At 35.3% G+C, this 13,072-nt stretch overlaps 1 protein-coding gene and 1 long non-coding RNA gene across 2 annotated transcripts in view; one reads left to right on the top strand and one right to left on the bottom strand.

The window, feature by feature from the left end:
• The window catches only part of LOC141391517 (uncharacterized), a 363,526-nt gene that overhangs the window by 183,997 nt on the left and 166,457 nt on the right, over positions 1–13,072 (top strand). The window lies entirely within an intron of this gene.
• On the bottom strand, positions 2,274–12,706 carry LOC141395275 (uncharacterized). Its single transcript, XM_073970937.1, has 2 exons — positions 11,287–12,706; positions 2,274–4,075 (listed from the first exon to the last, which is right to left on the bottom strand). The coding sequence occupies exon 2, from the start codon at positions 4,071–4,073 to the stop codon at positions 3,060–3,062; it is 1,014 nt and encodes a 337-aa protein (XP_073827038.1). The 5' UTR covers positions 4,074–4,075; positions 11,287–12,706; the 3' UTR covers positions 2,274–3,059.

Raw genomic sequence — 13,072 nt, 5'->3', positions numbered from 1 at the left:
ACTCCCCAATTTCAACACCACTAACCTCTAGAACATTCATATCTGTTTTCAACTTTAAGAAAACTAAGTTTCAAAAACTGAATCTTCTCTTTACTTCCACAGAATGGGCCTCTTTGTTTCACTGTAATAATCAATTTGACCTTGAACAGGCTGTTAATAAATTTTATGACGTACTGAATAATTTTCTTAATGAATGTGTACCAAAAGTTAGAATAAATTCTTCTAATAAATTGCCGTGGATTACTTCCGAATTGTCCGCTCTTAAAAACTCTAAAAATAGACTTTTCAAAAAATTTAAAAAGTCGGGATCTTCTATAGATTATTCAAATTATTCCATTGCCAGATCAAAGTACAACATTGAATCTCACAGGTCATATAAAATGTACATTGATAAAATTAAGATAAATATTAAATCCGATCCAAAATCGTTTTATGATTTTGTTAATTTAAAAAGAAAAAGTACCCGTAGACCTCATTTAATAAAATATAATAATAATGAATTCGTAGGCGATCGTGATATCGCTGAATGTTTTGCTAATTTCTTTGCTTCAACATATTCGTATAGCAATAGTTTCTTGGATACTCAATATCCATATCAGTTACCTAACATGGATAACCTTAGTATGCCGTTTCTCAGAACTGAAGACATTTCAAAGGGTTTATGCTGCCTTAAACCTATAAAAAGCCCAGGTCCTGATGGCATACCTAGTATAATACTTAAAAATTGTCATAATTCCTTATCTACACCATTAACTTTTCTTTTTAATTATTCCCTGAAATTTGGTTATTTCCCAACATTTTGGAAAAAATCTTACTTGGTACCTCTTCATAAATCTGGCAGCTTATCCGACGTATCCAATTATAGAGGAATTGCAAAACTGAGTGCAATTCCGAAGTTATTTGAAAAACTCATCACGGATGTAATCTCTTACAAAGTACATCATATTTTAAGCCCTTATCAGCATGGTTTCCGCAGTGGCTTATCCACCGTTACGAACCTAGTTCAATATACCTCAAAGGTCATTAAAGGATTTACTCAGCAGAAGCAAACTGACACAATCTATACTGATTTCAGTAAAGCGTTCGATAGAGTCAATCATAAATTATTAATATACAAATTAAACCGAATCGGTTTCAGTAAAATCCTATTATCTTGGATCTCGTCTTACTTGCAAGGCAGGTCACAAGTTGTTTTATTTGAGGATTGTCATTCCAATTCAATAAATGTACCATCAGGTGTTCCTCAAGGGAGTCATCTGGGCCCTGTCTTGTTTTTATTATTTGTTAATGATTTACCGTTGTCAATAAAAAATTCTGAACTACTTATGTATGCAGATGATGTTAAAATTTTTATAACACACAAGTCTGTAGAATATTTACAATTACTGCAGGACGATTTAAATAGATTCTCCCGGTGGTGCGCTATTAATAACATGGATTTAAATTTAAAGAAATGTAAACATATGTGTTTCTCTAGAACCTCACCTCTAACATATGATTTCCGGATAAATGAATCTACTCTAATATCTGTGGATTCCTTTGTTGATCTAGGTGTCCTATTGGACCCCAAACTAAATTTCAATAATCATATTATAACAATGGTTAATAAAGCAAATGGAGTTTTAGGATTCATTAAGCGTTGGGCAAAGGAATTTTCTGATCCCTATGTCACAAAGCAATTATTTGTCTCACTTGTCAGACCTATACTTGAATATGGTTCTGTTGTATGGGATCCCTATTATTCGAAATATTCTGATAAAATTGAATCTGTGCAAAAACAATTCTTACTTTTTGCTTTAAGAGGCTTTCATTGGAATAGTGATTTCATCTTGCCCTCATATACGAGCAGGCTTAAGTTAATCAGATTACCAACATTAAAAAGTAGACGTGTAATGTTCAATACAATTATGGTACAAAAAATTTTGAATGGCAATATACTTTCAGATTTCCTTATTTCTTCAATCAAAATAAATGTTCCTATCAGATTCAGTAGATATTATCGTTTCTGTAACACTGATTCTCATCGCACTAATTATGCACTAAGCGAACCTGTCTGCAGAATGTGTGATGAATTTAATTCTTTATATTTTATTGTAGATTTTGGTGTAGATAGGTTCGCACCAGTTGTAACGGCTGATGACATAAATTACTATATCAAATCTAAAATAAATGGAGATTATTTCCTGAAAACTTATAAATTAAAACAGCGCTACTCAGAGAATAGATCGTCTGTTTAGCACTTTACCTTTTTTCACTTTTTTCCATAGAAAAGATTTTATGTTTTTTTTTGTTCAACTTTTAATTCAACTTTATTGATAATTTTGATAGATTTTCAAGGTAAGTATTTACAATGGGTTTCTTTTGCATTTAGGTGTTCACAGATAAGTATTTAGGAATTGGTTTTCAAGGTAAGTATAAATATTTTTCTTTTCACAGGTTTTTCGTATGTTTCAAAAAAGGTAAGTATTTAGGTATGTATCAAAGGTAAGTAGCAGGTTTATGTACAAAGGTAAGTATAAGGAAATTCACAAGGTAAGTATTTTATGGTTTTTTGTACTATTCAGGTATATGTATGTTTTTAACACGGTAAGTATTATATGTTTTTGTTTCAGGTATAAAATTATAATTACAATATTGTTTATACACATTCGATTATTAGGATTTGATTTTTATGCAAATTCACTTTAATGTTTTAATTATAATATTTTGTAAGTTAACACTTTTGTACTTCTCACTTCGTCACGACGGGGGTGGTGCGTGTTGATCGTTTTGATGCTCAAACTTCGATTGACTTTCTTCTGTTTTGCATCGCCACATAAAACCTGTTTTGCATTCCAATGGTTTTGGAAATGCAGAAACAGAAATGACAAAATATACAAATTATGTTCTCGCTTGCTTGTTGGTATGTGTGTATGTACTAAAAGCATACCGCTATGCTACAGTAGTGTACCAAATAAATAGCACACTTAATGGGCAACAAAATAGCACACCTTTATAATAAAATTTTTGGACATTCATGTACATGCCTCCCCCGCCGTGATATCTGTGAATAAAAGAGTTTAATTAGTAGGCATATTTTTAATTGGGCCTGAAAATACATAGCCTAATTTTGTGTTGAACGCCTTCACATCTCCAATGCCAGCCGGTGTACAGCCCTCCTGGTGAATCGCAGAAAATGTATCGGCTCCCAACTCTAAATCAATGGGAATGTTGCTGCGAGGATCGGGGTCAGCGAGAGCTTGCGGCGCAAAGTAGCCTGTAGGGTCTTCTAACAAAGGGTCGGAATAGGGTCTGCGTGGCAATTCATCGGTAATAAGGGCGTTTACTTTTAAAGCCCACGTGCCGTTTATGTTCCTGGCCATAATCTTGAATGTAGCAAATCGGCGACTCTGATATATTATCGATCTGAGACCAAGCCTTTGGAACGTTGAATAGGCCATTCTGGACATCGTGGCCGACTGACAAATGAGTGCTCGTACAGTCTTCCAAGTATCTACACTGTCGGCTGAGACACGCACAAGGGCTGTGGGGACGAACACCAAATCCCAAGAGAATGAAGGCACCACAATGGGAGCTGGTTGTAAGGTGTTATCTAACTGTGGGGCCCCATGTAATAAGGTGTGGTGTCGGTGGTCGCACCTTCTGCAGCTCGTCAAACTGGTGCAGTCCGGTGCCAGATGACTACGGGCCAAACAGTTCCGACAGTACCCTCTCCGTTCAACGGTTTCGTACCTCTGAAAAGCAGACTGCTCTCTAAACCTGGGGCATGTCACGATTGCGTGATCATCCTGGCAGAGCCCGCAGGCATATTGCCAGAAACTCGGCCGATCTCTTCTTTCCTCTCGCTGACCCGATCGGCTTCTTGATTGTTGTCGTCTTGGTGGCTGTTGTTGATGCTGAAGCTGCTGTTGTTGATGCTGACGCTGATGTTGTTGACGTGGTTGATGTTGTTGTTGGATTGGCTGTTGTTGAGGTTGCTCTGGTTGTGGTGGGCGATTTTGTTGTTGTCGCCTGTTTGGGGGTCTTTCCTCCTCTTCTTCATCCCAATTATTGTGTGGGAGGTAGGCAGCCATATCTGTAATTAAAAGAGAGAGAGGAGTACCAAGTTTTTTAAGAAAAGAGGGTCCGACTAGTCAGTCGGTAAATAGCTTGACAACTTTGGTTATGGGTCGACTAGAGATGCCAAGCGAAGTTTTGATGTCTACCACTCTAATGTTATCGTCCACCCCCTTATATGTCTTAACAATTCGCCCCAACTTCCATTCAGTTGGCGACAAGCGATCATCTTTCACGACCACAAGATCGCCTTCTTTTAAATTGTCTTTGTGGTATTTCCATTTATGTCTTCTATGAAGTTCAGTTAAGTATTCATGTTTCCATCTATGGCAAAAATGTTGTGAAATTATTTTAAGTCGCTTCCAGCGATTAACATATGAAAGGTCGGAATCGGAAATATCCGGTTCTGCTGGCTCTAACATCGGTGCCCCAATGAGAAAATGAGCTGGTGTTAAGGGAGCTATGTCGTTAGGGTCGTCACTGGCTGGACTCAAGGGTCTTGAATTCAGACAAGCCTCAATACGAATTAATATTGTAGTGAATTCTTCGAAAGTAAAATTAAGATTCGGAAAGCTTTTACGTAAATGTGTCTTAAAGGACTTAACGCCGGCCTCCCACAATCCACCCATGTGGGGAGCGCCAGGAGGTATAAACTTCCACTCTAAGTTTTGATGAGAATTTTGGGTAATAGCTTGTGAACTGAGATTTTTCATAAATTCTGCTCTATCTTTTTTGAGTAATTCGGAGGCACCGACAAAATTGGTGCCGTTATCGGAGTATACACACGCCGGACAACCTCTACGACCTATAAATCGAGTGAAGGCAGCTAAGAATGATTGCGTCGACAGATCGCTAGTTACTTCTAGGTGGATTGCCTTGGTGGCGAAACAAATAAAAACGCATACGTAACCCTTCGTTATTAAACACGCTCTACCAGTAAAGTTTTTGATATTGAAAGGGCCGGCAAAGTCAACACCAGTATTGAAAAAGGGTCGTGTTAGAGAAGTCCTCTCCGGCGGAAGAGAAGCCATGATTTGATTTTGACTGTGTTTCTTATACAAGGTGCAAATTTTGCAATTATGAATAGTCTTTTTCACTAGAACTTTCAGTTTGAATATCCAGAACTCTGAACGTAGGACTCGAGTCATGAGCTGATTTCCACCATGCATAGTTATTTGGTGTGTAAATTCTACTAGGAGTTGCGATAACTTGGACATATATGGTAACAAGATGGGATGCCTTTCATTTTCTGTTAAGGCAGGTGATTGAACAAGGCGACCATTTGCTCTAATAAGGCCATTTGAGTCAAGATACGGATTTAAAGAAACAAGACCGCTACTAGATGGAAGTTTAGATTTTCTTTGCAATAACTTGTACTCGTTTTCAAAATAATATTTTTGGGTTACCATGATAACTAGACGTTTAGCCTGTTGAATCTCTTCAAGGGAGTAATCGGGACAAGCTCGTAAGTGTTTTTTGTAGTATCGAATAGCACATGCATATGCTCGATATGCTCTGTTTAACTTTGAGAAATTTACCAAAGGGTCTTTCTTTAAAAGTTCTTGTCTGGCATCATCAGTAATGGTTGTAAGGGTGAGAACCTTAGCTGATTTCTCTTCTAAGTTCGTATCTAACGGAATATTATTTGAGGGCCAAATAGATTTTTGGTATTTTAACCACTGGGGTCCATGCCACCATAGATTATGTGTTTTCAAATCGATCGGTGAACATCCGCGACTTGCTACATCAGCGGGATTCGCCTCAGAGTCAACATGACGCCATCGATCATTACCAACATTTTCAATAATTTCTGAAATTCTGTTACCTACAAAGGTACTCCAATGGCACGGTGGTTTTTTAAGCCAAGCTAAAACGATTGTGGAGTCTGTCCAATAATAAGATTCAATATTCGACATCTGAAGATTTGATATTATTGAAGAGGCCAATTTAGAGAGAAGTACAGCTCCACAAAGCTCAAGTCGTGGCAAGGAAATCTTTTTAATCGGTGCGACCCTGGTTTTTGCTGCTAGGAGAAATGTGTCAACACTTTTATTGGTATTTTCTACCCGAATGTAGAGGGCCGCGCCATACGCGCTCTCTGACGCGTCGCAGAATCCATGAATCTCAATTTGATTAGTTGGTGTGTACTTAATCCATCTTGGAATAGTGATAACGTCAATTGAGAAAGTGTTTTTAACAAAGTTTTGCCAATTTAAAAGTGTCATGGGTTTGAGAGTGTCATCCCAGTCTATTTTGTCTAACCAAATTTGTTGCATGATTAATTTGGCTACTACTATTACTGGAGCTAACCAACCACATGGGTCAAACAATTTGGCAATCGTAGATAGAACTTCCCGTTTTGTATAGTTAATCTTGTTTTCTATAGAAGGCGATGGGATTGAAAAACTATCCCCCGAAATATTCCATCTGATACCTAGGGTCTTGGTAGAATCATTTTCAGACAGATCTAGCCAATTGAGAGGCAAAAGGTGATCACTTGGCAAGTCTTTCATTATTTTGGGCTCATTTGAAGTCCATTTTCTAAGTTGAAAACCTGCTGAATCAAAGGCAGAAATTAATTCTTTGCGAGAGTCTAATGCTTCTTGTATGGAATGACCTCCCGCTAGGACGTCATCAACATATAAGTTTTGTAAAATAACTGAAGCAGCTCTAGGGTATATATCTTTTATGTCTTCTGCTAATTTCATGAGAGTACGGAGTGCTAAAAATGGAGCGCAGTTCACTCCGAAAGTGACTGTCAAAAGCTCATAATCTTCCACTGGGTCAGAAAGAGATTTCCTAAAAAGAATTCGTTGATAACGAGTGTGATTTCTATCCAAGAGAATCTGACGATACATTTGTGTAACATCGGCATTGTAAACATATTTGAAGAACCTCCATTTTAATATTTGCAAAACAAGATCTTGCTGAAGTATGGGTCCAGCGAAAAGATTATCGTTGAGGCTTCTTCTATTTGACGTGGGGCTTGACGCATTGAATACTACCCTAAGTTTAGTAGTCAATCGATCTGGTTTAATCACCGCATGGTGCGGCAGATAGTAATTTGGGGTCTGATCTATTTCCTCCCGTGAAAGTTTTCTCATATGTCCCAGCTCTAAGTATTCTAATATCGCTTTGTCATATGAGTCTTTGATTTCTGGAGTCTTTGAAAGTTTTTTCTCCATTCTATAGAACTGTGCGAGGGCTATATTACGAGAATTTCCGAGCTCCTCACAATTTTTAAAAGGTAGGGTAACAATATATCTCCCATCTTTATTTCGTTTTGTTGTTTCTAGGTAGTTTTGTTCGCAGAATGAGTCTTCTTCTGACCTCAAAACTCTTTTTGGGGGCTCTTCCACCTCCCAAAAACGTGTAATAATCTTTTCGATTGAAGTGGTGTTAAACAAAGAAATGTTATGTGGATTTCTAGTGGTTTCGGGTATTGGACCGCCTACTATCCAACCGAATACTGTTTTTTGCGCTAAGAATGAGCCAAAAGATTTTATGGGAGTCCCTATTTCGAAGATTAAGGGTCCTATATCCATTCCTATGAGAAGATCGACAGGTTGACTTATGTGGAATTTCGGGTCTGCTAAGTTAAGACCAATAATATCTGTAAGTTTACTCTTTTCAATATTTTGTGAAGGCAAATTAGACGGAAGGGTCTTCAAAACTGGTGCCCATACATCTAATTCAAAGCTAGGGTCTAAACGAGAACGCAAAGTGAAAAGACAAGATTTTGTAGAAGTTTCTGAGACGATTTGGCTAAGTCCTGTAACATGAACAAGGTTTTTCTTGGTAGGCAATTTTAATTTGTTTCGAAGTTTTTCAGAGATAAAGGTAGATTGTGATCCAGGGTCAATAATTGCTCTGGCATCATATGATTGTCCTCTATTTTCGACCTGTACTATAGCAGTGAAAAGCAAAGTTGCACTAGGGTTATGTTCGAAAACTCTATGCTCTTGTAGAGTCAAGGTTGTAACGTTTTGTGGTTCTGTGGACTGTATTGTGGTTGTGAGAGCTGAAGCACTAGTACTAGGGCGCACTTCATCTCTTGCTAAGTTGTAATTCTGGGTTTGTTGTTGGGTGTCTGTTCCCTTATGTAACATGGAATGGTGTCTCATATTGCAAGTACGACAACCAAACCGACTTTTACATTCTTTGACGCCGTGATTAGACGAAAGACAATTGTAACAAAGGTGTGAGATCTTGACTAAATGAATTCTATCATTTACTGACTTTCCTAGGAACTGAGAACAATCTCTAATAAAATGATTTGCTTTGCAAAGTGGACAATTTTGCGTATTTTGAGTCTTTTGTTGTTGATTCGAAGTTTGTTTATTCACCGAACCCCCCTTATTTTGTGAATTTGGCCAAGTATTAGTATGGAAACTGTTTGCAAATTTTGATTTTTTACTAAAATCAGTTTTTTGTTGAGTGTATTTTGTACTTGTAGGCTTAATATTTCCTACAGATTCTAATGTCTTGAATTTATGGGTCAAATATTTGTTTACCTGCTCCCAGGTGGGCAAAGTTTTGCTGTCGTGCAAAGAGTTTTCAAATTCCTCTAGAAAAGATCGAGGTAGTTTTGAGGAGCAAAGATAAATAAGGATAGGATCCCAACCCTTTACATCAACTTCTAGAGTCTCAAGAGTCTGAATACAACTATTAATGGTACGTTGAAGTTTTTGAATTGTGTTACTTGAATCAAACGCTATATGGGGTAAATTGAAAAGAATTTTGATTTGCTCGTTGACCTGCATCCTTCTGTTTTCATATCGCTCAGTGAGATTCTTCCACGCTAACTCAAAGCCATCGTTTGTAAGTGGGACATGACTGACTATCTCTCTAGCTTCTCCTGTTGTTTTCTGGGTCAAATGGAAGAGTTTTTCAACTTTACTTAGTTTTGAATTTTTAATATATATCGCTGTAAAGAGGTCTCGGAACGTAGGCCACTCGCTGTAACCTCCACTGAATGTGTCTGTGTCACATGGTGGAAGTCTTGAAACAGGTGTAAATTCTACTTCAGTATTGAGTTTTTGCGTCATTTGAGATTCTCTTTTAACTTTTTCTTCTGCTTCTTTCTGCTTAACTAACTGAATTTGCCCATTAATCGCTCCTACAGCATTTTTGTAAATGTCAATAGCTTCTAGATAATGAGTTCTTAGCTTATTTTTGTCAATTTCCTTTTCACCTTCCCCTGGGACATGATCCCTGCATTCTTCATACGCTCTTTTTACTTTGTCATAAACCGAATCTAGCTGAACTCTTGATGCCTCTAATCTATGAAGATCATCTTCTGTGTTTGCTATACTTAAAATCGCTGCATAATCTTTTAAATCATTAAGACAGTTAACAAATTTTTCACGATTAAGTTTGGCCATCTTTCTTTGTAAATTAGATCTGACTTTAGAACAAATTTGCTGAGTCGCAAGAAATGACAAAGTAGTCCAATCAAAGGGTCAAACCTTTTTGTTATTGGGTAAAAAACAGAATCAGAAAATTTTGTCTTAGCAAAATTTTGATGTTAATTCCCAAATAAATTCACGACAACTGGATATTTTGTAGAGTAGAGTAAATGTTTTGTGGAGTACGATAAATGTTTTCTCCAATGTGAGTACAGAGAATTAAAATTATTTGATGCCAAATATTTTCATTCAAAGAACGCAAGAAAAAGTTTTGAAAGGTCGAAAAATTTCAATCAAAATCCGAAAAAAAAATTTCCAAAAATAAGTCGAAGAAAAATGTGTGTTGGGTTATCCAGAAAATTAACAAAGTCCCAAAGAACAGCAAATTGCAGAAATAACAAGGCTGTAATAAAACCCTAGTTAAACAGCAAATTTTATCAGAAAAAGTGAAATGATTTTTTGTACGCAGTTGTTTTTTGAATAATTGTCTAAATCAACAACTATTTTAGTGACGCTTTTGTAAATAAATTGTTGAGAGAATGATTTCGCTTTAAACACAGACGAAAATTTGATGTTTTTTCCAATAATAATTGGTTTTGGGTGGAAACAAAAATGTCTTAGTAAAGAAACGAGTCAAGCCAGAGCAAAATCCCAGCAAACAATTTCAAAGGTGAATTATTTTGGGTCCAAAAAATCCAAATTGTTAGCGAAAAATGCTTTAGAATGTTGTATTGTTGTTTCAAAATGGTTTAAAATTAAAAATTAATTAATTTAAAATCAATAATTTTTTCAACAAAATATTGCTTATTTGCAAAAAAGACGAAAATATTTTGTGTCTAAATCAAAAATTTTCATCCAAAAAATTTCAAAGATGCTGTAAAAATGTATGAGTATCAAAAGTTATATAAATTTTCATAAGATAAGAAAAAGTTTAAAGTGTCGAATGTTTAGGTTAGTTAACCTCAAATTTTTGGGCGCTTGTCCACCAAACGCTTATGCTTATGTACGTAAAAGGCGCAAAATGTTTTTTTTTCCAATTTCCCAAAATTGATGTATTGGGAAATCAATATGGCGCTTATGTATAAATTATTTGATAAATATGTGCTTTTTCCACGATGAGTTTGTAAATTTTAGGTTATTTTCCAATAAAATGTTTGTTGTGTTGTGTCAAGAAGCGTGAAAACAAATATCAGCTTCCAAAAATGATATAGTTTCCAAATGTATGTTGACTTTCCAAAAAATTATGGCGGGTCAGTGAGCAAGATTTCCAAATTATTTCACGGACGGACAAATATGTATGAGCGAAAAGGTCGACTTTCCACAAGTCTCTCACTAAACTTTCCAATTTTTCCACAAAATTTCTCTTTTTCTTCTTGTATTTAAAAATGCATGAGAAAATTTCCAAAATTGAGAGAATTTTCCAAAAATTCCACTATGTTATGCTTGAACTGTGCATGTATTTGTAAATTGTTAGATTTCCACAAAATGATCTAACCAAATTTACACAAAAATTTACCTTTTTTAGAAATTTATGTGGATAAATTGAAAAATTTTTGTTACAAAATCCCAAATTTCACTACGTTGTATGTGTTTGTGTGTGTATGTGTGGACGTATGTGTGTGTTCCCACGTTTGCTGGGTCAACTTCAGTCCTCTTTTCTAGGGTTATGTAAAAAACTTGGGTCTTTGCATCCAAAGGTGTCAAGTTGTGATGTAATAGCGAGTTATCGTATAAAGGGACAGTGTCGGGAGTCAAAATTCGCCGTACCCTGTGTTCCTTTTTTGATGCCACGCTCCAAATCAAAAAACTTATTTGTACTCACTTTGCTATGCTTGGTTATAGGGTCTAGGTAAGTATGGGTGGGGGTTTAACCTCTTGTCCGTCCGTCCGCCTTTTCCTCTGCGCCAACTCTCCAACTGATTGTTTGTTGTTGTTTTGTTACGCGTCACGGAATTCACGTTTAGATTTTATTGTTTTGTTTGTGTAGATATTGGTTTGTGGTGTAGAAATTGTCTTTGTTATTTTTTACAAACTTTAGTTTTCTTTTTGTTGGAAATAGTTCACTTTGATTTCAGTGTAATTGGTTTTTTTGATATTTGTGTTTTTGTATGTAAACTTTTTTGTTTAGTATTTTTTAAAACAAATTTAATTTTAATTTTTTTTTTTCTTGTAAAATATTTTTTTGTTTAATCACTTGGTAGTTTGTGTGTATATTGTTGAAAATTTAATGTTTAATTTGAAAAAATCTATTTTTAAACTTTTTTGTTTGTTCTTTTGTTTTAGGTTCCACTGTATGTCTTCCACTGATATGTTCCACTGTGTTGCAATTTTCACTGTATTTGTAAAATGTTAGTGGTTTTTTTTCAAATTATTTATTCTTTTTTTCCAAAAATTATTCTCTGTTTTGTTGTAATTACTTTGTAATTTCACTGTTCCACTGTGTGTTTTTGTTGTTGTAGGATTTTTTCTTTCACTGTTCACAAACTTCTTTTTTTTCCAAATTTTATTTTTGTTGTAATTGTTAAGATTTCTTAACTTCACTATCTGGCTCGATATGGACCAAATGTTTAGCACTTTACCTTTTTTCACTTTTTTCCATAGAAAAGATTTTATGTTTTTTTTTGTTCAACTTTTAATTCAACTTTATTGATAATTTTGATAGATTTTCAAGGTAAGTATTTACAATGGGTTTCTTTTGCATTTAGGTGTTCACAGATAAGTATTTAGGAATTGGTTTTCAAGGTAAGTATAAATATTTTTCTTTTCACAGGTTTTTCGTATGTTTCAAAAAAGGTAAGTATTTAGGTATGTATCAAAGGTAAGTAGCAGGTTTATGTACAAAGGTAAGTATAAGGAAATTCACAAGGTAAGTATTTTATGGTTTTTTGTACTATTCAGGTATATGTATGTTTTTAACACGGTAAGTATTATATGTTTTTGTTTCAGGTATAAAATTATAATTACAATATTGTTTATACACATTCGATTATTAGGATTTGATTTTTATGCAAATTCACTTTAATGTTTTAATTATAATATTTTGTAAGTTAACACTTTTGTACTTCTCACTTCGTCACGACGGGGGTGGTGCGTGTTGATCGTTTTGATGCTCAAACTTCGATTGACTTTCTTCTGTTTTGCATCGCCACATAAAACCTGTTTTGCATTCCAATGGTTTTGGAAATGCAGAAACAGAAATGACAAAATATACAAATTATGTTCTCGCTTGCTTGTTGGTATGTGTGTATGTACTAAAAGCATACCGCTATGCTACAGTAGTGTACCAAATAAATAGCACACTTAATGGGCAACAAAATAGCACACCTTTATAATAAAATTTTTGGACATTCATGTACATCGTCATTCAAAATTATTGTACCTCAGAACATATTTGATCAGATATTATCGATAGATTTTTGGCCTCCTCAAGCATTTATAAAAGAATTTGTTGAAAAATCAGACAACTTAGCTCACTTACCTCATAGACCAGAGTCGACTCCAAAAAACTAAATAATTCTATTTCAATTTGCTATCAGAACGTTAGGGGACTAAATACAAAATTGTCTCGACTGTTCACTGATAGTTTCGATTTCGAGTTTCAAATTATA

Source organism: Musca autumnalis, unplaced genomic scaffold (genome assembly GCF_047663935.1).
Source record: "Musca autumnalis isolate F117 unplaced genomic scaffold, ASM4766393v1 scaffold_1, whole genome shotgun sequence".
Lineage (NCBI taxonomy): Eukaryota > Metazoa > Arthropoda > Insecta > Diptera > Muscidae > Musca > Musca autumnalis.
The sequence above is the reverse complement of the archived record's forward strand: the minus strand, read 5'-3'. Positions and strand labels throughout refer to the sequence as shown.

Bases quoted from the DNA above. Each gene is read 5' to 3' on its own strand.
- LOC141395275 (XM_073970937.1), bottom strand. From the start codon at position 4,073: ATGGCTGCCTACCTCCCACACAATAATTGGGATGAAGAAGAGGAGGAA.